General features: G+C 43.9%; 1 protein-coding gene across 4 annotated transcripts in view; it reads left to right on the top strand.

Moving 5' to 3' along the window:
• Window positions 1-24,617, top strand: part of PRR14L (proline rich 14 like) — a 54,749-nt gene extending 30,132 nt beyond the window's left edge. For 2 of the 4 annotated variants that reach the window (XM_081252426.1, XM_081252423.1), the window contains 6 exons: window positions 102-5,277; window positions 8,600-8,671; window positions 9,392-9,563; window positions 10,103-10,209; window positions 21,613-21,684; window positions 22,914-24,617. In XM_081252426.1, the coding sequence (XP_081108552.1) occupies window positions 102-5,277; window positions 8,600-8,671; window positions 9,392-9,563; window positions 10,103-10,209; window positions 21,613-21,684; window positions 22,914-23,193 (5,879 nt within the window). In that variant the 3' untranslated portion in view covers window positions 23,194-24,617. Of the gene's footprint in view, window positions 1-101; window positions 5,278-8,599; window positions 8,672-9,391; window positions 9,564-10,102; window positions 10,210-10,313; window positions 12,162-21,612; window positions 21,685-22,913 lie in introns of those variants that run through there. The other 2 variants (XM_081252424.1, XM_081252425.1) reach the window with 2 other exon arrangements.
• Window positions 24,618-26,254: the final 1,637 nt, after the last annotated feature.

The following is a 26,254-nucleotide window of genomic DNA, read 5'->3' as shown; positions in this document are numbered from 1 at the left end:
TTTTGTTACTGCCGTTTGGTGCATGATTAAATGTATGATGATATAGCAAATGGTTTGTTTTAATGATTACATATCGATTTGGATTTCTTTCTCTTGTGCAGAAGGAAATGTACAAATTACAGCTGAAACTCTGCTAAAATCTACTGAGGAAGTACAAGGTATGAAGGTCAGTGGGACTAAGACGGATAATAATGAAGGACACGAGAATGGCCATGTAAGTAAAGGTCTCTCGGCTGGGTGCAGCGGATACCCAGAAATAGACAAAATCATGACCAGTGATGAGGTTTCAGAGACTAGCACGTTAGTTTCCCTAGAGCCTTTAAACTCTGTGGACCCTGGATTAATAGAAGCAACTAAAGAAAAAGGATGTGAAGAACTAAAAACCTGTCCTCCTTGGTTGTCATTGTTACCAGGGAAGAGTGCCATTTCCAAAGTGGACAATGGAAAGGAAGAGTTGTATACATTAAACCTTGTCTGTGAAGCAGCTGACAATCGCCAACAGGTTCCTGGCCACCATAGTGAGAGACACAGTTCTGCACATGGTAGTCCCAAAGCCATGAGAAAGGTGGTTATTGTAGAGCCCTTAGAAGAAAATTCTGAAGTTTCACATTTCACATCATGTTTGTCTGGTCCAGAATCCAGAACAACATCCTCAGAAAAGTGTGGTTTTGATGGTGATAGCTTGCCAAAGGGATCTGCTAAAAAGACGGACAGTTCCTGTTTTGATGGGGACGATCAAAGCAAGACCTTGGCTTCTAGAGAAGAAAATGAACAGTCTTTGAACCCCAGGAGTGAAAGAGAGGAACTGTTTCTTGTTAATGCCAGGCAAGCAGAAGAGGATGCTAGTGGTCACTATTCTGGAAAAAAAGATGCTGTTGACTTCCCCAAAGAAAATATCCACGATCACTACTGCACTCAAGGCAGTATCCATACAGACTGCTCTAGTTCTTTAATGCCCAATTCTTTTACTGAAGCCACGGAAATAATGTTTAAAAAAAATGATTTAAAAATCACTTTAGACATTCAAGATAACTTGGCAAAACATGAGGACCATAGAGGAACTTTTGCTAATATAAGCCATCCAGGCACACACTCTGAAGAGAACCATTTTTCCTTCTCGATGCAGATTGAAGAGCCAGAACAGACAACCACTATAGAGCCCGGTATGTTAAGTGAAAAGATTTACAGTAAAGACTCTAACTCCTTAGTTAGCACCCAGAGAAATCTGGAAGGCAGCACCCAGTTAAATGAAGCATCACATGACGTATTTCTGATTGAAAGAAAACCCCCTGTGAGTTTAACGCCAGAGGACCAGATAAGTTCTATAAATGAGGTGTTGAAACCCAAGAAAGACATTGCTCCGTTACTGCCAGCCCTAGAATTTGATGACAGACCTGAGTCAGAAATAGCTGTACAGAACTCCCAGGACGATGGTCCCCATTTAGATAAACAGAGCGCTGCATGGGAGGTGAATGAACTTCCTTATGCCAACGAACTAGCTGTAAACAAAATAGGAAGTGAATGTGTTTTAAATCAAGTGTCCCTTAATTCTCAAAACCATGCGAAGTTGCCAACTGACAAAGAGATGCCTGTAGCAGAGAGCGAGGGCTCCCGACGGAGCCAGCACCCTCCGTCAGAGGATGGAGCAGATGTCACTGCTGGTACCCAGACTGTTCCTGTAAAGACAAAAATGAAAGACATCTCTCCACCAGGTGACAAAACCTGTGGTGCCTCTTCAAACAATCCCACCTTAACCCGCAAATCAGAAAGCCTAGAAAGAAAAACTGAAACAGCTGATTCAGGAGCAGAAGAAGGTCTGCATTCCAGACTTCTCTCAAATCAGGAAGAAGCAGCAGGCTTGCCTCGAGAGGTCTCTGCCATGGAATGTCGAAGCATTCCATCTCGGAATCTCTCTAGCTGCCCTTGTGTAAGAAAAAACGTCCCAGAGGAGAGCGCGTGTTCTGCCCGTGCTGCCCTGGAGCCCAGCGAAACCATCCTGGGAGTTGAGAACTGTCGGATAACCAAGTATGAAAATGCATTTCAGCACAGTGATCACCGCCCCCAAGGGAGAGAAGCCTCTGTGGAAAGTTGCATCCATAAAGTGAGTTGTACATCGGCGGAAAGTGAGCCAGATGGGGGAGAAACTGAAGGCAGCCTTCCAGGAGGTAAGATCAGAAACGAAATGACGGCAAGCATGTTAAATAGTGAAGCTCCAAACAGGACCATCCACACCACCTGTCACATCCATCCCAGCGAGGAAGGGCTAGAAGAAAAAGAACAGGACACACCCAAAGAGACTGTGTTGTGTAAACGTAACATCTGTGATTGTGCTGCACAGGAATTAAACCAACCTGCAAACATTCCAAGTCCTGAAAAATTGTTGGACCAGTTTCCTACTGTTACGTTCTCTGCTGTTAAAAACATGAACCAAGCAGCTGAAACTCCTGAGCAGAAGGCAGATGAAGCCCTCGGCTGCCAGAGTAACCCAAACAGATCCAATGAATGCAGAAGTGAAGATAACCCAGCTAAGGAGACACTAGGCAGCGACCAGAGAGAGGTGGTCGCAGAGCCTAATGGAGAGGTGAACCACGGCCTGAAGGATCTACCAGTCGGTTCAGGCAATAACAGCTCATCGTCTGGTGGAAGCCTGAAGAAAGGGACCTTTGAAAGGATTTCTGGTTGTGAGGAGCCCATAGACGGTATGGCAGACATGGTCTCCACAGGCTGTAGTGATAAGGGCACAGAAGGCGTTCTGGACATAAGGGCATCTAGTACTCTTGATGGGAGTGCAAGGCAGGCTGGGCCAGCGTTACAGGAAACCTCAAGGAGTGTGCTGTCACAAAGGGGAGAGCCTATTGCTGCATTTATGGGAAGGATCAACCAGGATTCAGATTCCCAAGATGCTACTTCCTCAACAGCAGACTCTCTCGAAATTAAAAAATCACGTGAAGAGAAAGTATGCAGATTGTTACAAGACTGTGAAATGGAAGTGTGTCCAGACTCTTGTGCCCCTGAGACAGGGTCTGTGGCAGATCATAAACCAAATGTAAGAGTATTGGATAGAATAAATGTGTCTTTAAATTATATTCATCTTGAACAGCAAGCTAAAGAAGGATCTCTGAGAGAAACACAAGGAGTGATTGAAGGATCAAGACTAGAAATAAATTCCGAGCACGACAAGGGAAATGCCATTGGAATTTCTTCAGAAGAACTGACATCTTCTGGACACCAAGATGAGAACTCTGTTCCCCCGGGAAGCCTGAAATCCACTGAGATAATTCCTTTGCATCCGTTTTCTCAAGAAAAATCAGAAACAGTTATGAATAGTGAGGAAACTGACCTGAAAAACCTTTTTAAACCAAAAGATGGTGAAATGCCCTGTGAGAATGTAAAGGACTGCATGGTCCTGCCTGAGATGAAAGGAAGAGCACCAAGGGATAAGAGTAATCCTAGCGAAGAAAGCAGCACAGCCCTCATTGCGGAAAGTTTGCCTTTGACGATGGAAACAGAAACCGAAGTGAAAAGAGAAGAAACTGCAGAACACCAGAGGGGACCACGGGGTCAGTTTCCTGCTGTGGAGGAGTTCGAAGAGATGACTGTCAGAGAAGGTGTTCATGGTGATAACATGAGCCGGGTGTCTCAGACCCATCTTAACCCCCCGAGGATGCCACGTGATGCTGAGGACCAACAGAGCCAGAAGGTTTTGGACTATAAGGAAGAGGAACAGATGCATCAAAAAGAAGCACATTCAGCTTTGGAACGATGCACATCATCTAATATGTTGTCAGATGAGGTGCAAAGTAAGAGCCAATCTAAGGATTGCAAAGCTGAGCCCACCGTGGTGAAAGAAATCACCCTAGCAAAGCCAGCCACAGGCAACACTGCTGCAGGGTTTCAGAAGCTGAAAGACCCAAAGGAGGAAAGCTTGTGTCGCCCATCAAAAAAGGACATTGAGTCGTGCGCAGGCCCTTACCTCCGTGATGCCCCCCGGAAAGCACAAGACCCCAACTCCACTGGGCGTGATGAACTACATGGTGCCTTTGGGAACACTTCACATCAGAAAGGAGTGCTTCCCTTAAAGAAGCAGCCCCACCGAACGTGTAAGAAAGTTTCCTTCCAGGAGCTAGTCAACACGGGGAGGAAAATAAGTAAAATCAGAAATTCTGCATTTTTAAAGAGCTCCTCTGAAACCATCCCCACAAACGCACACAGATTTCTCAGTTCACATGCTATGTCTGCACCCACGCAACCGGAACCTGAAACAGCCCCTGCCAGGAGCCTTGTTAGCCACGTACCAAAGCAGAAGGCCACTCCAAGCCAGCCCTTGCATAGCCTGAATGTTCAGAAGCCTACCAAAGAATCAGCCTTATTCAGCAAGCTGTCCATCCTTGCCTCCAGACTGGCCCCGGCCACAAAGACCCAGAAGCTACGGTATCGGCGGTGTTCCTCTGACCTTCTTCCAGTGGCTAAAAGCTACAAGCGGCTCAGATACAAAAGGCTCCTGGATGGGTTTTCCTACAGCACAACACAGCTGAATCCATGGTTGGCACGTAGTGATTGGGACAGGAGGCCTAACAGTAAACCCTTGATGCTTTATTCGCTCGAAGCCATCAAAATGAGCTTCATAGATTTGAGCAACAAGATGCCATCCCTGTTGTTTGGTCCCGAAATCTTCCCAATATCCTTTCACGTGAAGTCGGGCTCCGAGTGCGGGACCGAGTCCCCAAGGACTTTTCCCGAGCACTGTGCACCCGTGAGGCTCGCCTTAGGAGAGGCCCGCCGGTGCCCGTCTTCACCTCCCAAGTGGACCTTCTCTTTCTTCTTGGCCCACGACTGCCCTGGGGTGGCCACGTTCAGGGAAGACCCTGGCCTCTACTGTCAAGGAGACACCCAGCCTCCACTGCAGCCTCCAGTTCCTCTCCAAGGCCATGGAGCCACCGCCATAGTCCAGACCAGAGCAGGCTGCTCCGTGCTTGGCCTTCACACACTCCTAGCACTTTGTTCCCCGGGATGTTACCGAATCTGGACGAAAAAACGGAGCTGCTCCAGCCACATGCCCACCATGCAGAGGCTCTTCCTGACCCAGTTTACCCAGGGTCTGAAAGGGTTACGGTCTCCCACCTCCATAGCAGACAAGGTCTTCTGTTCTCTGCCCTACTCGGTGGGCCGAGTACTGTCCATTTGGAGCCAGCACGGGCCTTCTGCCTGCCCCTTCGAAATCTCTGCTCTTGATTCCTCTCACGGCAAGCGGCAGCCACCTCTGGGCACCATGAGCAGGTAAAATCCATCCCCTGTTCTTTGCTGAAGTCCCATGTTTGCATCCTACCATTGGGGAGAGGAAAGGGCGCTCCTGAAAATGCAGGGCTCAGAGTCTATGTCTGCATTTCCTGTTTATTGCCAAATCTCTGCTAAGAACATGCAGCAGTAATTCTGAAGTGTAGCCCCCTCTAATTTTCCTGAAGGATCTAGATTTCTTGCAGAACCCTTTATTTTATACCTTCCTTTGTTCTGTCCATTTAATTCTGTGAACCATTAAATCTTGAATCTCTCCTTTTCTCCTCTTGCCCTCACCTTGCAAAGAACATACCCCATTACTATAAGTAGTGACTTGTGACTTGTAACTATTACTTGTTCACAAGGTATTATAACAGCTTGCACCTAACTCAGTGGTTAGTGTGTAAAGGATACAGAAGAAATACTTTTTAAATAAACTAATTAATTACATAGGCATCACCAAGTCTAGTTTAGGAACCTCTGTGTTTCTTTCTGGAGCAGAGAAGCTTCAGAGATTGGCATTTACATATTATAGCTATAGAATTTATAGAATTTTAAGTGAACTGGAAAAGAGTTCTTGTGGTTTAACCACTGAGAATAGTTGAAAATAATTTCACCAATATCATTTTACCTTCTAATAGGAAATGAGAGAAGAAAAAGAATTTGGGAGTTACATCCCTAAAGATCTGCTTTAGACATAATAGAGAAATCCTCCTATTTATAATCCTCTGGATAAACAGAAACTTTAAACATTATTTAGTTTGCCCTTATCATTGCTGTAGTTTAAAACTTCAACACCAAAAAAGCCTTAAAATTCCAAACGGCCTGGGAGAGGCCTTGTTGTTTGTGTGTCTGGGCAGAATCTCTCATGCAGAATCATTCTGTCATTGAAAAGCTTCTGGGGCATACTGTGAAGTTACCCAGCATCTTAGCAGAAAACTAACTAAATAAAAGAGCTTCAGAAAGGCACCCCAGAACCTGAATGTGGCTGATTGTGAGTTCTTGTCCTGTAGGTAAACAGGAAAATGTTCACTTCTTATCAGGCAGCCATAAAAGTACAACATGATGAATCAAATTGTCTTAAATGATGGTGCACTGCTTCTGTTGCATAGTTTGTTTGCCTCTACAACAAACTCTGCTCTGTATCTGTAACACTCAGTTTTAAATCATGCTATCTTCTCTAAACTATGTCCAGTCCTAAGGTAGCATGGAGGGTAGTTATTCATTTCACCCTGTGAAGGTGAATGACCATATGACCCTTTTCCCTCTTCCAGAACTCTTTCCCACCTGACTTTTCTGTTTTCTAGTGGGGAATATTTTCTCTCTCCCTTAGATCCTGTATCTGACATTTCATTTATTTTATTTTTTAGTTTACTTTTAATTTAATTATATATGTGTGTGTGTGTGTTTATATATGTATTTTATTTTATTTTATTTTTTAATTTATTTATTTACTTATTTTTGGCTGCATTGGGTCTTTGTTGCTGCACGCGGGCTTTCTTTAGTTGCAGCGAGCGGGGGCTATTCTTCGTTGCGGTGTGCGGGCTTCTCATTGCGGTGGCTTCTCTTGTTGCAGAGCACAGGCTGTAGGCACGTGGGCTTCAGTAGTTGTGGCATGTGGGCTCAGTAGTTGTGGCTCATGGGCTCTAGAGCACAGGCTCGGTAGTTGTGGCGCACGGGCTTTGTTGCTCCGTGGCATGTGGGATCTTCCCGGACCAGGGATCGAACCCGTGTCCCCTGCATTGGCAGGTGGATTCTTAACCACTGCGCCACCAGGGAAGTCCCTGTATTTTAAAGATTTAATTTTTTTTTAAATTTTATTTATTTTTGGCTGCATTGGGTCCTTGTTGCTACACGCAGGCTTTTTCTAGTTGCAGCGAGCAGGGGCCATTCCTTGTTGCGGTGCGCAGCCCTGTCATTGCGGTGGCCTCTCTTGTTGTGGAGCACGGGCTCTAGGTGCACGGGCTTCAGTAGTTGTGGCATGCAGGCTCAGTAGTTGTGGCTCGCAGGCTCAGTAGTTGTGGTGCACAGGCCCACTTGCTATGCGGCATGTTGGACCCTCCTGGACCAGGGATCAAACCCGTGTCCCCTGCATTGTTGACAGGCAGATTCTTAACCACTGCACCACCAGGGAAGTCCCTATTTTTTTAATTGAAGTGGTAGGGGTGGTGTTTGTGGGAACTTTTTTTCTCATTGGCTCTAAAAGTGCCTTAACATCATATATATCCTTGGCTTAGAGCTTAGAGGTTTGCTGTGTTTGTAGACACACTTAGAAATATTAAGCGTGATAAATTGGGGAGCCCCAGAAAGCAAGACTTAACCAAGATTAAATTAATTTATGTTTCCACAGGGTTTTCTCATTTGAACCTCATCCTCCAGCACTCCATAATATGGGTCAAACAAGCATCTTTTTTGCCTTTTTTTAATAGATGATGAGACTGAGGCACATGGTTTTTTCTAACTTGGGTCACTTAGCTGGTTGCTGTGTCAGCTGAGCTAGACCCAGATGAGGCCTCTGATTTGGTCAGCCCCTTTCCCAGTATTCCAGATTGGTGCTAAACTCTCTAACAATCTAAATTATCTGTTTCAGCCATTGAACAAATTTCTCTAACTTCCCAAAGGAGATGGATTATATGGTCACTATATAAACATCTGATTAATTAAACCTGTACTGTGTCTAAATTCAGTAGAAATGGATACAAGCTTTACTTTGAGGGGTACCAAAAGCTCTCCAACAATGCATATTAATGTATCTATAAGTGATTAATACCATTTTTCATCTACAAAAATCAAAGCTTAATTATAAAGGAACTAGCCCTGTGAACAGTTTTCATCTACATGGCCATGTTTTACGTGGAACTCGGCTTTAAAGAAAATAAGGTTTCTTCACAATTTTTTGTAAGTTTATAGAAATTGGCAGATTTTATTTTAATACAGTTAATACAGAACTGAGGAGTGTATTTTTATCTTTAAATTACTTTTTAAAAACTTTAACATACATGTTCAACAACTTGATTAAAAGGTATAAGGTAAAGGGTATTCTTGTTCTCCTCCTTTCTCTTACTGTCCTCTGTATATCTCTCTCTGCCTTCTTTCCATTTAAGTTAGAATATAATCCTCCTGTCAGACTGCCTCCATTCCAGTGGTGGGCACGTACATGTAATTCTCATGCCTGGGAGGGAGGTTTTCGTCTTCCTGGGTGACCGACACTTCTCGTCTTCCTTGGGCTCTGATTGAGCATCCTTCCAAACCCACGGTACACCAGAGCCTCTCCTGCCATCCTGCTGCCCTAACCTGCCTCTCTTGTACTTTTGCTCCACTTCAGCCACGCTGCGTTACCGTCCGTGTCTCTTCTGGGCCTGGAAGCTGCTTACAGCACCAGCGGCAGTCATGTGAGGTGAGGCTTCAGTGGCGCCTGGCACGTGAGGGCTTGTGGTTTGCTGTATGTGTGTGTGTGTGTGTGTGTGTGTGTGTGTGTGTGTGTGTGTGAGAGAGAGAGAGAGAGAGAGAGAGGGAGGGAGGGAGGGAGGAAGGGAGGGAGGGAGGGAGAGGGAGAAAGAAGTGGGGGATGAGTACACTGGCGGCTGGTGTGGGTCGGGCATGGTGTAATTCTGACCTCTCGTTCTCCTTCTAAGCCTGATCTGCATCTCTCGGATGAACAATCTGAGGTTCACCCTGTGTAACTAAAGTTGGGTGATCAATCCCATTTATGAAAAAAACGTCAAAATCCCTAGCCAGCTCATTGTACCACAAGTCCCCTCAAGATACTTCTTGGTCGTTTAGCCGATTTCAGTGCCCGGATGGGATTGATGTCGTCTGAGCACAATCCATTTGTTAGTTCACTAAATGTCTTCTTCCCACAAAAAACCTGTTCCTTTTTATGTTTTTCCTTATTCACTGCATCTTCCTTGTTCGTTATTCCATCACAGTGAAGTGGATTGACCACATTCTCGTCGTTTTTTACATGTATGGACACAGGTGTGTCCAGAAGTGACAAGAGGACAGGTTTACTGGGAACGTCATTCAGCTCTTGTCTGGATGTTAAGACGAATGTGCTGACATAGAAGGTGAACCCGTCCCATGTCGTTCTTCTCTGTCTCTCTCTCTGTGGTGCTAGGCTAGAGCCTCCATTCCCTGCCTTGGTACCAAAGTCTCGCTTGGTAACAGACTCAGCTGTCAGCAAGCTCCTGCTTTCAGCCTCCGAGTTCCCGGTTCCTGGATTTGATGAGCTGGATGGTGTGACAGCCCCGTGCCCCCGACCGCAGAGCAGCCCCCCAGAACAGAAAGAGGTAAATTTAAAGTGCCGGTGGGGTCAGGTGGCAGTGGCACCACAGATGATGTGACAGATACAGATGGGCCCCTGAGTCTGTTTGCTGCCACCTTTAGCTTCAGCTGAGTACGGGAGGTTAGCAAGACACTAAAGGATACCTTGAACCTCTTCTTCCTCGTCGCCTTCCAGACCCTTTTCTCTTGATGACACATTTAACAGTGTTTAGAGAACCGAACCACAGAGCGAGAAGCTTCGTGCATTCAGAGACGAGTGAACAATGGTGTGCTTCAATTTTGCAGTATCTGCTGTCTCCAACAGTTTCCAATTTCCATGTTGATAATCTCAGTATCTGAACTGCATGTACAGTAACATAAAGGGGGCGGTTGCTGAAAATGCTGTTGGCAGGAGTGGGGGCGGCGGGGGGTGGGAGCTTTGTCATAAACTACTTCCTGAAGTCATCTGTACACTGAGGAAGCAATGCAGTGGGTGTCAGGAAAGGGGACTTCGTATATTTAGAATGTCTTACAACCTGACCATCTTTCTTCTTCTTAAAAATAGACTGAGCCAGAGAAGAGGCCAAAGAAGGTCTCACAGATTCGCATCCGGAAAACCATTCCTAAGCCAGACCCTAACCTTACCCCCATGGGCCTTCCTCGACCCAAAAGGTGAGCACCTTCTCTAACATGCACGTGTGCACTTTTTTGGAAGTTGGCAAAATATGATGACCTTTTGAATGATCATATACTCTGAGCTTTTGTTATACTTCTAGGAATTTATCCAAAAGAATTCATCGGTACTGTGGCCAGAGATTTGTGTGCAGGGATATTTGAACGCGTTCTCGATCACTTTTCCTGAGCTCTCTATGCCGGGTGCTGTCGTTCTGTGTACACAGTCCCAGTTCATCCTCCAAGGGTGCTGGAAGGTAGGCACAGCTGTCGTCCCCAGGTTTAGGTGACGGTGCCAAGGCTCAGTAGCTGAGAAATCTGTGTTAGGCCAGAGCGTCGCTCATGACAGAACAGGTGGTTCCTGTCTCTCACAGGTCTTACCCGACCCCACAGCCCAGGCTCACGACATTCTGTGCACAAAACTGGGAAGGGACCTACACATCATGAAGGAAAGATGTCTTTTTTTTTTTTTTCAAGAAAATGCTAGATCCATGTTATGGTCCATAGTATAGCCTTTAAAAATTGGGATTCTAAAGATTTTTATGACAGCTGATTGCTAATTCCTATAAAGTGAAGTGGAAAGAAAAAGATTACTAAATTATGTATTGGTTGGGCATGATTCCAAATTGTGTATTTGACATAACTCCAGTTTGGGGATGATGTATATTACACAGACACTATGAAGATATAAACATTTTTAAAAGATCTCCAGAGTTATGTTTTCTTGTGATGGATTTCACTCCTTAATTTCTCATCAGCAAATGGAAGCCTGTGTCCCTTGATTAACCCAAGGTAAGTTATTTCACCTTCCTGAGCTTCAAGGACTTACCTGTAGAATGTGAGTAAGAATTCCCAACACTTAAAATTGCTGTACAGTCGAGAAAAAAATGTGCACTGTATCTATTTTATTGCTTCACACAACACAAATGCGATAGTTAACTGTTACTATGATTTACGTTCCACTTTTCCCACGTGGTTCTTATCTTAACGTGTTGTGTTTTTATCCTACAGTTCTTTTATTGATCAGCCTACCATGTCTTTTCAAGAGAAATTTTTAAAGTATTTCAGATATCCTGGGTTGAATAGTACTTTTTACTAGAATGAAATAGGGTTCAGAATCATGGTATTCTCTCTTGAATTTTTACGTAGATAGAAGTTCTGGAAAGCCTTATTAATAAAGATAGGTAGTTGGGAGTGGAAAGAGTTTTAATAGAACAATGACATTCAGTCCTTTCAACTTCTGTCAAGTAATATCAAAAAATCACAGAGTGATCTATCAACAAATCAAATTTAATGATTTATCACCTCATCTTTTTTGAAAGCAAAGAATCAAAAAGTGCTGACTCACTCGGGTTCTGTCACCCAGACTTTGGAGGCCAGAAGTGGCTCAGTTTATGGGACGTGCACCGAGAGGATCTGACCAGTTTCAGATACCTAAGAATTCTATGTTACTTTTGCACTTAGGGGTACTTTATTTAGTCCTATATAATGAAAGGGTTGAAAAATAAAAGATCTTCAATAAATCTTTACCTAAGACATCTTGGTAAAATGCTTTTATTACTTCAAATACACTTTTGTATAGACACTTTGAAGGTGCTGATTTAGGGCATTAAATTTATGGAAAATTTTTGACATACAACTTACTTGGTGAAGGCAGGTTTTATTATTCAAGCCCATTGGCCAAATCATTCTTACTTCCTAACTTTTCTGCTTTCCAATTATAATATAGTCATCCCTCAGTATCCTCGGGGAATTGGTTCCAGGAGACCCCCCGATACCAAAATCCACGGATGCTCAAGTCTCTTATATAAAATGACCTGGTACAATGAATACAGCCTCCCCTCCATATCTGTGGGTATGAAACAGTAAATATGTTAATATTTACCTTCAAGAAAATCATACAGACCATTGAAAAATAAATTATGGAACACTTCTTGTAACGTAGATTTCTAAAAGCCATAAGTCAAAATTAAAGTTATGTATAAGAATTTCCCATTTCTGAATTTGTAATAAAGCAATGTAATTTATAGCTAAAATAATAAATTATGAAGTGAGGAGTATGTTAGAAAGCATGATATTGCTTCAGTAAATGTGTATACATGCACGAATAAAACTCTGTTATTATTAGACTTTTAGGAACAATTAAGAATGATGTAAAAAATCGGAAATAAATCCATTAATTTATATAAATCTCATGATTGCTTCAATATTTAATGTAGGAGAAAAGTGTATCACTGCAAACCAATTGGCATGGCAGCTCATATAATTTTTGTTGTTAACAGGAAGTAGAAGTTATAATATTTTGTAAGATGAAGATTGAATAATTGACTTAAATATTTCCTTATATGATTTGATTAATGTTCTTCTAAGTGATAACAGACTGTGCATGAGAGTTGAGAATAGTTTGAAAAGACATTGTGTACAGTTAAATACATGACCAAGCTATTTTTGGTGTTTGAAGCTCTCTTTCTTAAGTAGGCATTGTTTGATGATAGTCAGGAGGTGAGTGAGGCAAAGTCCCTCTGACAGCCCCATTCCACACCATATCTGAAATTAGGCTGAGTCCCCTCTCGCTAAAGCCACTCTTCTCTTAGCGGAACTGTGCGTAGGGTGGGGAAAGACACGTCCAAGACAGGTTTACGGTGATTTCATTAATATCTGAGGAGGGCCTAGTGAGATCAGTGATTTTATTCTGATACCAAAGTAGAATTCAGGGTGGATAGGGGCTGTTCTAAAAGAATTTGTGCGGGGACTTCCCTGGCGGTCCAGTGGTTAAGACTGTGCTTCCACTGCAGAGGGCGTGAGTTTGATCACTGATTGGGGAACTAAGATCCTGCATGCTGTGTGGCGTAGCCAAAAAAAAAAAGAATTTGTGGGAATGGAGACGTTTACATGAGTGTAAGGACACTTCTCAGGTGTGTCACGTGCAGGAGATTAAAGATTGGGAGATTGATTACCCTAGAGCTGGGTTTCAGTGTGTCTGTGGAAAGTCTTCTAGTACACTGGTATGAGGACCCCTGGTCTAGCAAAACCTTAGGGCTTTTACCTTAGTATCATGTTATTAGTCTAGGTCCAGTCAGGAGACGGAAACCACACAGTATTTTAAACGGGAAGTTTAAAGTATTGAAGTATAACAGGAGAGTAACTGTTAAGGTGTACCGAGAATTCTGAAGGGCATCCTAGGGCCAAGGGAGAAGGGGGCCCTCTCCCCCAGATTGGAGTCTGACTTTGTTGGAAAAAGTGTGGTTGCAGCCCATCGGATGGCCAGGTTGCTAACGCCAGAGCTGGGCGAGCAGGAAACAACAACAACAGCCTTCCAGGGCATGAGCTGAGGCTGGAAGGCAGGCACCCAGGGTGTCACGGTGCTGCTGCAGGTGCGTGGCCTGGGGCATGTGGCGTTTGCTCCGGGAGAGTCACAGGAAACAACCCTCAGGATGTTGGGGTCCCACTATGGGCTTCAGTCCCCGAATGCCCCATCTGTGGTGTGGTGGTCACCAGGCTAGTGCTGCAGGGGCACTGGGGGGTGGTGCTCCACGCTCTGGCTATACAGCTGGGGCAACTGTCCCCATCCGGCCCCACCCCAGACATCCCAGTACACGTGCACCCATGACGGGCCACGTGGCAGGAGCAAGAAGAAAAGCTCCTTTGCTCCTCCAGTGCCTCCTTCTGCTGAAGCTCAGCACCAACTTACTGTGAAGAAGAAATGCATTAGGAGTCCAAGATGCCATTGTCACAGAGCAGATACTGAGGGCGCATTCTGAGCTGAGAAGCAGTAATTAGATAACTGGTACACTCCAGTAAACAATAAAAATTTAAACACATTCACTTGACCAAGAACTGTTCTTTTAGGAAGAGATACGAATAAATGGAAAGGCATGTATTTAACACAATTACAGAAATGAAGAAGCAATAGCCTGGAAAATTCAGAAAAGGAGTGAAATAAGAGTACTAGTCTTAAGAGATCTTAAAATATATTGTCAAGTCTCAATAATTAAAACAGTATGTTTCCAGAGCATAAATATACAAATTGGTAAAACAAAGTCCATAATTAGACACAAATACATAGAGAAATTTAGTATGTGACAAAGGTGTCCCCTCAAATCAGTGGTGAAAAGATAGACTATTCAGTAAAATGCTGCTGGGACAGCTGGGTGGCCATTCTAGGAGTAATAAAGCTGGGGGACTTCCCTGGTGGTCCAGTGGGTAAGACTGCGCTTCCACTGCAGGAGACATGGGTTTGATCCCTGGTCCAGGAACTAGATCCTTCATGCCGCAACTAAGAGTCCACATGCCCCAACTAAGACCTGGCGCAACCAAAATAAATAAATAAATATTAAAAAGAAGAAGAAGGAACGCTGGATCTCTACCTTAGACCTTTCACCAGAATATCTTCCAAATAAAATCAGACTTAAATGTAAACAAATGAAGCCATAAGAATAATTGAAGAAACTATAGGAAATGGTTAAGTATAACACAAAATTCAGAGCCATAAAATAAAAATCTGAAAAATATATGTCATAAAAATCTATCACTTCTGCTGGGAAAAAAAGAAACCAACTATAAACAAAGTCAAAACACAAAATTTTTTTTTTTTTTTTTTTGTGGTATGCGGGCCTCTCACTGTTGTGGCCTCTCCCGTTGCGGAGCACAGGCTCTGGACATGCAGGCTCAGCGGCCGTGGCTCATGGGCCCAGCCGCTCCACAGCATGTGGGATCTTCCTGGACCGGGGCACAAACCCGTGTCCCCTGCATCGGCAGGCGGACTCTCAACCACTGCACCACCAGGGAAGCCCCCAAAACACAAACTCTTAATTAACTAGATAGGAGGAATCCTTTCACAGTGTATACATATATCAGGTCATCACAATGTACACTTGAAATATCTTACAGTTCTATGTGTCAGTTACACCTCAGTAAAGCAGCATCTAAATGAAAATTTTTAAACAGCTTTATTGAGAAATAGTTCACATACTGTGTAATTCCGGGTGTTTTAGTATACTGGCAAAAAAAGATACTAATCCCAAGCAGGATCAATAAAAAGAATTTCATACCTAACTTCAGAAAGAAGTTAAGTATGAAAACTTCAGAGTTCCAAAGACAAAGAGATAATCTTAAAAGAAGCCAGGGAACCTTATAAATGTATACATCAAAATCTTCAAAATAATAGCAAACAGAATCCAGCAACATATTAAAAAATGATTATACACGTGACCAAGTGGGATTTATGCCAGGAATGCAAGGTTAGTTGAACACAGGAAATTAATCAGTGGAGTATACCACATTAATAGAATAAAGGGGGGAAAGCACATGATTATCTCATTAGATGCAGAAAAAGCATTGGACAAAATCCAACACCCTTTCATGATAAAAACACTCCATGAACTTCAGAATAAGAGGGACTTCCCTGGTGGTCCAGTGGCTAAGACTCCGAGCTCCCAATACAGGGGGCCTGGGTTTGATCCCTGGTCGGGGAACTAGATCCCACATGCTGGAACTAAGAGTTTGCATGCCACAACTAAAGATCCCGCATGCCACAGCAAAGATCCCACACATGGCAGCGAAGATCCCATGTGCCGCAACTAAGACCTGGTGCAGCCAAATAAATATTTTTTAAAAAGGGAGAGAGAGAAATAAGAACTTCCTCAAATGAATAAAGGACATCTACCCCAAAACCTGAAGCAGAAATCCTACTTAATTGTAAAAGACTGAAAGATGTCCCCTAAGATCAGAAACAAAACAAGGATATTCACTCTAACCGTTTCTATTTAACATTCTGCTAGAGGTTCTAGACAGGACAATTAAGCAAGAAAATGAGATAGCACTCAGGAAGTAAAACTATCTTTTCAGTATCTTGTATACAGAAAACCCTAAAGAATCCACTATTAGAGCTAGTGAATGAATTCAGCAAGTTTGCAGGATATAAGATCAAGATAGAAGGAAAAGAAAATTGTATTTCTATACATTAGCAATGAGCAATCTGAAAATGAAATTAAGGAAACAGTGCCATTTACTGTAGCATCAAAAAAACCCAAAAAACCTAGGGATAAATTTAACAAACGAAGTGTAAGTCTTGTTCAGTAAACACTACAAACTACCAACTACTGTTGAAAGAAATTAAAGACCTGAATAAATGGAAAGACATCCATTCATAGATTGGGCTACTTAATGCTGTCAAGAAGTTAGTACTACCCAAGGCAACCTACAACTTACTGCAATCCTATTATAAAATGTCGACTACCTTTTTTTGCAGAAATTGACAAGCTGATCCTAAAAATCCTGAAAATACAAGTGGCCCAGAATAGGCAAAACAACCTTGAAAAAGAGGAACAAAGTGGAAGACTCACACTAACCCATTTCAAAACTTACTACATGCACAGTTAAAAATAATTGAGGGCTTCCCTGGTGGCACAGTGGCTGAGAGTCCGCCTGCTGATGCAGGGGACACGGGTTCATGCCCCGGTCTGGGAAGATCCCACATGCCGTGGAGCAGCTAGGCCCATGAGCCATGGCCACTGGTCCTGTGCATCCGGAGCCTGTGCTCTGCAACGGGAGAGGCCACAACAGTGAGAGGCCCACGTACCGCAAAAAAAAATAATAATAATAATAATAATTGAAATGGTAAATTGTATGTTTTGTATATTTTACCACAGTAAAAAAAAAACATACACCAACTTAGTACAAAGCTTCAGTAATCAAAACAGTGTGGTAATGCATAAGGATTGACATAAAACCAACGGAGAGGACTTCCCTGGTGGTGCAGTGGTTAAGAATCTGCCTACCAATGCAGGGGACACGGGTTCGAGCCCTGGTCCAGGAAGATCCCCCATGCCACGGAGCAACTAAGCCCATGCACCACAACTACTAAGCCTTCACTCTAGAGCCCGAGAGCCACAACTGCTGAGCCTGTGTGCCACAACTACTTAAACCCGCACGCCTAGAGCCCATGCTCCGCAACAAGAGAAGCCCGTGCACTTCAGTGAATCCCGTGCGCAGCAATGAATACCCAATACAGCCAAAAATAAATAAATTATTATTTTTTTAATGGAATAGGGAATTCTCTGACGCTCCAGGGGTTAGGGTCTCCGTGCTTTCACTGACGAGGGCCCAGGTTCAGCCCGTTTGGGAAACTAAGATCCCATAAGCCAAGCCGTGTGGTATAGCCAAAAAAATAAAAAGTAAACCAATGGGATGGAAGCGTTTGGTGGTTTCTTATAAAGCTAATCATACTCGTACTGTATGATCCAGCAATCATACTCCTTGGTATTAACCAAATGAGTTGAAAACTTACATTCATATAAAAACCTGCACAGAAATACTTACAGCAGGTTAATTCATAATTGCTAGAATTTGCAAGCAACCAAGATGTCCTTCAGTAGGTGAATGGATACTAAATCATGGTACATCCAGACAATGGAATATTATTCAATGCTAAAGAGAAATGAGCTCTTAAGCCATGAAGAGGACATGGAGAAACCTTACTGAAATACTACTAAGTGAGAAGCCAGTCTGAATAAGCTACATACTGTATGATTCCGGCTATGTGACATTCTGGAAAAAGGCAAAGCTATGGACACTGTAAATGAATCAATAGTTGCCATGGAATAGGGAGGAGGGGAGGAGGAATAGGCGAGTACAGTAATTTTTAGGGCAGTGAAAATGATTCTGAATGATACTGTAATAGTAGATACACGTCATTATACATTTCTCCAAACCCAGAGAATGTGCAACACTAAGAGTGAACCCTAATGTAAACCATGGACTGTGGGTGATTATGATGTGTCATTGCAGGTTCATCAGTGGTGACAAATGTTCCACTCTGGCGCAGGCTGTTGATAATAGGGGTTGCTGTGCTTAGTAGGGGAGTTGCAGGGGGTTCCAGGCAGGGTGTATATGAGAACTCTGTCCACTCAATTTTTCTATGAACAAAAACTGCTCTAAATAAGTCTTTTTTGTTTTGTTTTGTTTTTTTAAGATAACAGATAACCCACAGAATCAGAAAAAGTGTTTGCAAGTCATATATCTGATAGGGCTCTAGTATGCACAATATATAAAGAATTCTTACAACTCAACAACAAAGCGACAGCAACGCAATTTTTTAAAGTAGGCAAAGGTTCTGAACAGGCATTTCTCCAAAGAAGATGTAGACGAATGGCCAAAAAATGATGCTCAGCATCATTAGTCATTAGGGAACTGCAAATCAAAACCACAAGATGGCTCTCACCCACTAGGATGGCCGTAATTTTTTTACAAATAAAAACAACAAAATAAGTGTTTGCATTGAGGATGGGTAGAAATTGGAGCCGTCATACATTGCTTGTGGGAATGTAAAATAGTGTAGCTACTGTGGGAAATAGTTTGGCAGTTCCTCAAAATGTTAGAGTTACCATATCACTACTTCTAGGTATATGTCCAAGGGAAATTGAAAACATGTTCACACAGAATCTTGTACATGAATGTTCATAGCAATATTCTTCATAACAGCTAAAAAGTAGAAACAGTCCAAATGTCCATCAGTTGATGAATAGATTAAGAAAAGGTGGTCTATCCATAGAATGTTAAAAAGAAGCACTGAGACGTGCTACACCGTGAATGAACCGTGGAAACAGTGTGCTAAGTGAAAGAAGATCGACTCCAAAGAGCACGTACTGTATGATTCCATTTGTATGAAGTGTCCAGAATAGGCAGAACCATAGGGGCAGAAAGTAGATACGTGGTTGCCCGGTGCTGGGGTAGGAGAGGGTGGGTGTGACTGTTTGTTGGTCCAGGGTTTCTTCTGTGGTTGTGAAAATGTTCTGGAATTAGTGGTGATGAATAACATTGTGCCTCTACGAAAATCCACTGAACTGTACACTTTAAAGGGTGAATTTTAGGGCCCCATCACCTGGCTGTGAGGAGAGCCTGTAGGTGCTCCAGCACAGGATTGGGGGCGCTGCACCCACTGACCACCAGGCCCCGCCACATCTTTCCAGGGGCCAGATCTGCCACGGCATGAGCACAGTAATGTGCTTTTGAAGTCACAGTGGCATGGTCCTCACAGGAGACCCCAGGGACCAGGGCTTGACCCCCGAGCGAGCCCCTCAGAGCCTCCGTTTTGTCAATACTAGAATAGCACAGCCTTGCTTCAGAATTGTCTCAAGATGCTTCTTTACCAGAGGGAAATCAAGTCATAAAAACAGATCAAGAGATGGAGGGAGCAAGGAACCACCAGACAGAAGATGCTTGAGCATAGACTTGCCAGAGCCACTCTGGGCAAAGTGGCATCTACACAGGAAGTGTCTACTTTTGAGGACGTTTACACATCTCACCACCTCCAGTGAGTGAAGCCCCTCTGAGGAAGGCAAGGCTTGTTGAGAGCCTAGGAATCCCAGAATCTGAACTTGGCGCTTCAGCGCTCACCTCAGCTCAGAAACTGGACATGGGTGCACACTGCCCTGATTTGCTTGTCAGAATGACTGTCAGAAGCCTAATCTTTCACTTTCCAACTACCCATCTGACATCCTTAATCTAACGTAGCTTTTGCTGTTGTTAAGAAAAGTAACAGTTGTTTGTTGGAAATCCCTGTGAAAAATCTTATCCATGCTATTATTTATGTATTTTTTTCCACAAGCATGTTCTTTGCTGAATTGGAATTGAACCAAACTGAGCCTCAATTAAGATTTTCAAAAAGCCGGTAAGAAACTAAAGCACGATGCCGAAAAGTTTATTGCTGTGCTGTTCAGTCACTCCTTAACTTATCTGAAAAAGGTTTAAGGCACAGAAACTTTATAATAATTTGCTCTTTTGTAATAAAGGTACTGTGCTGTCTGAAAATAAGTTTCTACTAAGAGTGGTGGCCTGAAGGTTGAAGCTTTTATCTTCTACATAGTACCAAAAACTAAGAGTGAGCAAACAGATTGAGCACACTCATAAAAATAAATAATAGGGTGGCTTCCCTTGTGGCACAGTGGTTGAGAGTCCGCCTGCTGATGCAGGGGGCACGGGTTCGTGCCCCAGTCCGGGAAGATCCCACATGCCGCAGAGCGGCTGGGCCCGTGAGCCAAGGCCGCTGAGCCTGCACGTCCGGAGCCTGTGCTCCCGCAACGGGAGAGGCCACAACAGTGAGAGGCCCGCGTACCACAAAATGAATGAATGAATGAATGAATGAATGGGTGAATTTTATGATATGTGAACCAGGGCTCCTTGAAGACTGGCTACAGGTCTAGGGCAGGAAATGCACGAGTATAGACTGTCTTGTGCCAGAAAGTGATGAACTCTCGAGGCAACTGGGGTCATATCGGAGAGATGCAGGAACCAATTTGAAGAGACTCTCACTGCCACAGATGAGACAGTCTGAGCATCAAAAGGAATAATAACTGCAGTAGATTGAAGCACATGAGATATGTTTCAGTCCAATAGTTCATAATGAATGAGTTCACAGCTCATTGGCTGTATTTGGATGATAATAGGGAAACAATTCATTGTTTTGTAAACTGGTAAATAAAGGGAAAGAACCAAGCATACAACCCACTTTTCCTGTGCAAACGGTACCTCAGGGTTAACAAAGCATGGATGAGCATGAAGTTTTCTTTAGATGGAAGAATTCTCCCGGAAGAATGATAGACTGTCACCGTGTACAATCCTAAAGAACTAATAAATATATTCAATGTTTATCAGTGGCTGGCTGCTAATACACAAAAAGGGTGACAGCTGGGTATCATGTCCCTCATGATGGACACCTAAAAGTCTGTCAAAAAACCCGGAACACCTAAATCTGATCATACCTCTCTATTTAATTACCAGTCCATAGGAAATACCTATAGTATTTCCCATATGTTTGGGTCAGAGAAGCATGTTAAATGACATCAGTGGGATGTAATCAAGAAAATCTAGACTGGGGAAGCCACAGACCAAATGACCTGATTTCTTACCAAAAAAAAATTACAAAATAAAAAGGCAAAATAGGACACTACTAACATAAATTGGGACAGTATTGATCAGACTTAGAGGTTCCAGGGACCTTGTGTTGTTTGAGAGAAGGGTTTATAAGTTAAATATGCTCATTAAAATTCTTGCCAACCACTAAAAAAACAGAATATGTATAATTTTCAAGCCAGGAGAGGAGAATAAAAAGAGCAGTCAGTTAAGCAGAAGAAACATTGAAAAAGTAGGACAAGAAGAAGCTGTAAACTAAGATAATAGGTACAAATCCAGTTATATCCCTCCAAGTAAGTATAACTGGACCAAATCTCACAAAGTTGAAGATTGATGCCCTGGAAAAGAAGATCCAGTACTCATTGTTCTCATGAGACACATCTAGGACTCATCTTTTACTCTTGGAAAGTAAAAGAATGGAAAGCATAGAGTTGGGAAACCAATCTTGTCTCTCTTAAGAGACCGTGAAGAATTTGTTTTTTCTCTTTTCAGGTTAAAGAAAAAGGAGTTTAGTTTAGAAGAAATATATACCAACAAGAATTATAAATCTCCTCCTGCAAACAGGTAAGTACCTATGAGCAGGAAATAATAGATTGGGGGGGCTTCCGAAATGATTGATGTAAATCTCCAATCCTTGTGCTTCGGAAAGGGTTTTATGTTCAGTTCTTCCAATACCGGGGTCTTGAAAATAACTAGAATTGGTATTTTTAGTTCCCAGCACTTGAATTGGGGTCGGTGGTAGGATGGGAAAGAGATGTGTGTTAGGTTAGGTAGTCTCCTTTTCGTTTGTACTTGGTTTTTAGCAAATATGCCAGCTGTCTTCAATACTAATAATCATTGATCTTCAGATATGACTCCAAACCCAAGTACAGAAGGCATTTCACTTGGCTACCTTTGCGTCTAAATTCAGTTCAAGTCGTTGAACATTTATTAAATTCCTGTAGCATCTAGGATGTAGCAGGAGAGTTTTATCCTAGAAGATAAAACTCTAAGGCATTGATATAAGACTATTCATTACAGCTTTGCTAAATAATAGGAAAGGATTGGAAACAACTTAAAATATCCATTAATAGGGTTCTTATTAAATTATAGTCCATCCTTGTAATGGGATACACTGCATAGCCATTTAAAAGAATGAATCAGATACCTGTGTACCCAGCTGGGGCAATCTTAAACGTTATTGATAGGTCAGAGTGGCACAATGCATAGGCCAGTGCATGTAGTTTGCTGCCATTTGAGTAAAGAAGAAACCAAAGTGTTGGATAGATGCTGTGGGTCAGCAAACTACAGGCCAGGTCCAACCAGCAACCCGTTTTCTCTTTCTTTTTTTCCAGCCCTGTGAGCTAAGAATGGTTTTTATTCTTTTAAAGGGTTGTTTAAAAAACAAAAAAGAATATATAGCAGAGACTTGTGTGCCTCGTTAATTTTAAGATGTTTACTACCTGGCCCTTTACACAAAAGGGCTGACCTCTGATGATACATGCTTACCTATGCACGTCTGTACGTTGAGTGACTTTGGGAGGATACACAAAACACCGTTGCTGCTGTTGCCGGGGTGGGGAGTGGGGGGGTTCATCTTACTTTTATTCTTTACCCTCCTGTCCAGTTTAAATTTCTTCACTATGTGCTTGTACTACATATTCATAGATATATGTGTTTTATCATCAAGAAATAGCTGCAGACCAGAGGAAAGAGCTGTCAGGAGCAGTTAGCCTTTAGCGCCCATTGACTGGGAGGGTTGGTGGCCCCCAGGGTGAGCATGGTGGTGATTCTGTTTTGTGCTCCACCCTTAGGTGTTTAGAGACCATCTTTGAGGAACCTAAGGAACGGAATGGTACGCTCATCTCAATCAGCCAACAGAAGAGGAAGCGAGTTCTGGAGTTTCAGGATTTCACAGTCCCACGGAAGAGGAGGGCTCGCGGTAAGGTCAAGGTGGCAGGCAGCTTTACCCGGGCCCAGAAGGCGGCGCTGCAGAGTCAAGAGCTGGATGCTCTGTTGATACAGAAACTGATGGAACTGGAGACCTTCTTTGCCAAGGAAGAGGAGGAGCAGGAGCGGTCGTCCGGTTGTTGAGAAGCAATTCAGGTGGGGGGGTCTCAACTTTAGACTTTCCCGGCCTCCTTGGAAGAGGTTGCCTAATTTTGCCCTACTGCCCAAACCACTCAAAATGCAGACTATGGATTTTTACCTATTTCAAGGTGCAGCCTTTTTAGGAACTGGTGAAAGAGGGTCCTCTAACTTGTACTGCTGAGTATAGAACCTCAGGAACGCTCCCTTTCTCCTGGAAATGGTCCTGAATGATGTCGGCCTCCTCCCCACACTCTCTGCCATCCACGGAGGAGGACACCACATACCTTCAGTAACACTAGGTTTCCAAGGACTCACAGCATTTGCACGTCCATGTGAAAGTTCCGCATCGTTTACGGTGGTGCTAGACCAAGATTATTTAGACACGTGGCCTAGGGAGGGGGACCTGGCGTCCTGTCCCGTGTGGTCTCACTGGCTCATTTCAGTAGTTGAGGAAAGATGAGCTGCTGTGTTTTCTAATCCTTTGAGCCCATCTGTCCAGAACCGGGGTGGGGGGGGTGTGTCTGTGTGTCTGTGTCTGTGTCTGTGTGTGTGGCTTTTCCCCATCATTTTCTCCCCTCTGTGACTGTGGGTCACTAGTGCCAGAGGAGCCCGTCCAGGCCCCATTCGAAGTAAGTTGCACTTTTTAATGTGGTGGTGTTGGTTATTTTCATTTGTTTTATTTCCCTTTTTTTTTTCATTATTGCTGCATGTTTGGAGCCTTTAAATGTGATTTTTAAAGGAGTTTTTTAAGACATCAAGGAGAAAGACAGTACACATCTTCAGAACACACGACAGGCATTTGACCTGGTTTGTCGGTGCGTGGTGTGGGGCGGCTGAGAGCCGTTTTCCCGTTGACGTGTTCAAGCAGCCCCTTCCCCGCCTCCAGCTCCTAGTGCGACTCATTTCTCATCTGGGTTCTCATTCTTGCTTGAGTAGTTGTATTTATTTTAATGGCGGAAGTAAGAGCAGGTCTCTCCCCCAGTCATTTAAAAAGTTGGAAGCTTGGGTGCGGTTTTAGTGGGTTTCATCTGAAGTGGTGGTCCATGACAAAGGCATCCACGATGGCTCAGGTGGTGATGAAGCCAACCCAGAGCGTTCGCAGCTGCCAGAGCAGCCCGCTCCATAGTGGGGAGGAGGACAGTCTGGGGTCACGAAGTTCCATGGCCAGCCCTCTTGGAGGGCAGCTCACTGTACTCTGGGCTCCTGCGTCAGACCTACTGGAAGTTTGGTACAATGCCAGACAAAAGTCTCTGGGTTTCTCCGTTTCTGCCTGCGGCAGTCTGTGGGCAGAGGACCAGAAGCGTGCTATGTGAGGCCACAAGCCCGGAGGTTTCATTCCTTTCCCACTTAAGGCCTGTGTGCCCTTGCCTTGCTTCCCCTCCTCCCCTTCCCTTGTGTTTTATCTTTTCTCTCTCTCTCTCTCTCTCTCTCTCTCAAAACAAGAGTGCAGAGAATTAACATTCCTTGGCTGGTGAGTGGGATGCTAAGCCCAGCCTCAGGACACTGGTCACCTCTCCCATCCTCCCCGGAGCCACTGCCATGGAGCAGCGCCAATGGGAACTGTCAAAGCTCCAGAGACATTTTCGAGTCAGTCTGTGAGAGGAGTGAGTGGTGCCGTCCTGGATCATGTCTCCTGGGTCCCTTTGGTTTTCCCGTCTGTCGGGATGGGAGCATGGGGTGGGGGTGGGGGTTTCTATGTGCCTTTCCTTTGCAGGTTGACAGTCTGTGCCACACTGGAGCAGAAAAACTGACAGTGCGAGAAAAACGAAGTGCCACATCTGTCTTGTAGGCCCAATGCCTCAGACAGAGCATTTAGTAAGTGAAATACACACCTGGTGATCCACAGAGGCTTCTAAGGCCACAGCCACGTAGCATTAGAGGGGAGCCCAGCTTCCGCACCAGCTCTGAACAGTGCAAACCAGATGCTGCCATTGTGCATTCACTTTGCCCAGACTGTGTAGATACGACCTGTATTTCCCCTCAATACCTCTCCCTTCCTGGGACAGGGTCCTTAGACACAAATGCTTCTCTCTGTCTTTTTGCTTAAGGGAGTGGGATGAGTTTGTGCCCTTGTACAAACGTTTTTAGGAAGTTCCTGCTGCACAGCTTGCAAACTCCCAGCAAATCTACAGAGCCCTGTTTGCCAGCTCCATTGCCAGTGTAGACGGGTCTGCAGTGTGGCAAGCGTGGCAGACTGAAGTTGACGTGGGTGCAGCTGTGGCATCACCAACATTACGGGGATACAATTTCAAGTTTACCCATTGCAGGAATGGCACTTCTCAGGGCCAGGAGCAGTGATTTGGAACATTGGCGTTTGGAATGGGGGCTTGGAGGAAGTGGAGACCTGGGTTCCTTCCTTGTCCTGGGAACATAGGAAAAAGCTCTGCTGAGGCCAACCCTCTCCTTGTAATTCTTGGCTTGCATCTGGCCAAGGCCCTTCCTTCCTCATTCCAAAGTTAAGAAGGGGCCCCCACTGCAAACTTGAAATTGCTTACCTGAAGTTGCCACATAGGGTTCTAACCGTGCTCAGCCACACCTGTCTTAACATCCATTTTTACCATTGGCCTAGCCAGCTGCAGTGCTGTCTGTGGTCCTCGGAGCCAGCCACCTGCCCATAGCTACAGGAGGTCTGGTTCTGGGGTGGGAGTTGGTACAGTTTCTGAGTGTGGGGACTTACCACCCAAAGACACTTAGTGTTTTTAATATGGGAAAGAGAGGAGAAATCTCAGGTCCAATCAGGGTTCTGCACTTCAGCTTTCCACTGAAACTTTCAACTATAGTGTTTTCCATCTGTCAGTTTTAGCTATATTTGCCCCCCTCACCTTCCCCCTCTTCTTTTGGTTTCCTTTCTAGCTTCATTTCTCTATTAATTAAATGTACCTCATCACCTGTTCAAGCAGATTATGTCCACTTTTTTTTACTGACCTTATTCTAAGAGCTACAGCTGAGGGAGGTACAGTGGAGAGACATACAGCGTTTGCCTTACTCGGAGCCTGAAGAGCTCAGAAACTCATGCTGTGAATCCTGAAACAGCGCTCCTCCAAAAGCTGTGAAAATCATGACG

The sequence above is a fragment of the Mesoplodon bidens genome, assembly GCF_964165515.1.
Source record: "Mesoplodon bidens genome assembly, chromosome: 13".
Classification (NCBI taxonomy): Eukaryota; Metazoa; Chordata; class Mammalia; order Artiodactyla; family Ziphiidae; genus Mesoplodon; species Mesoplodon bidens.
Note: the sequence above shows the minus strand (reverse complement) of the source record. Positions and strands in the feature narration are given on the sequence as shown.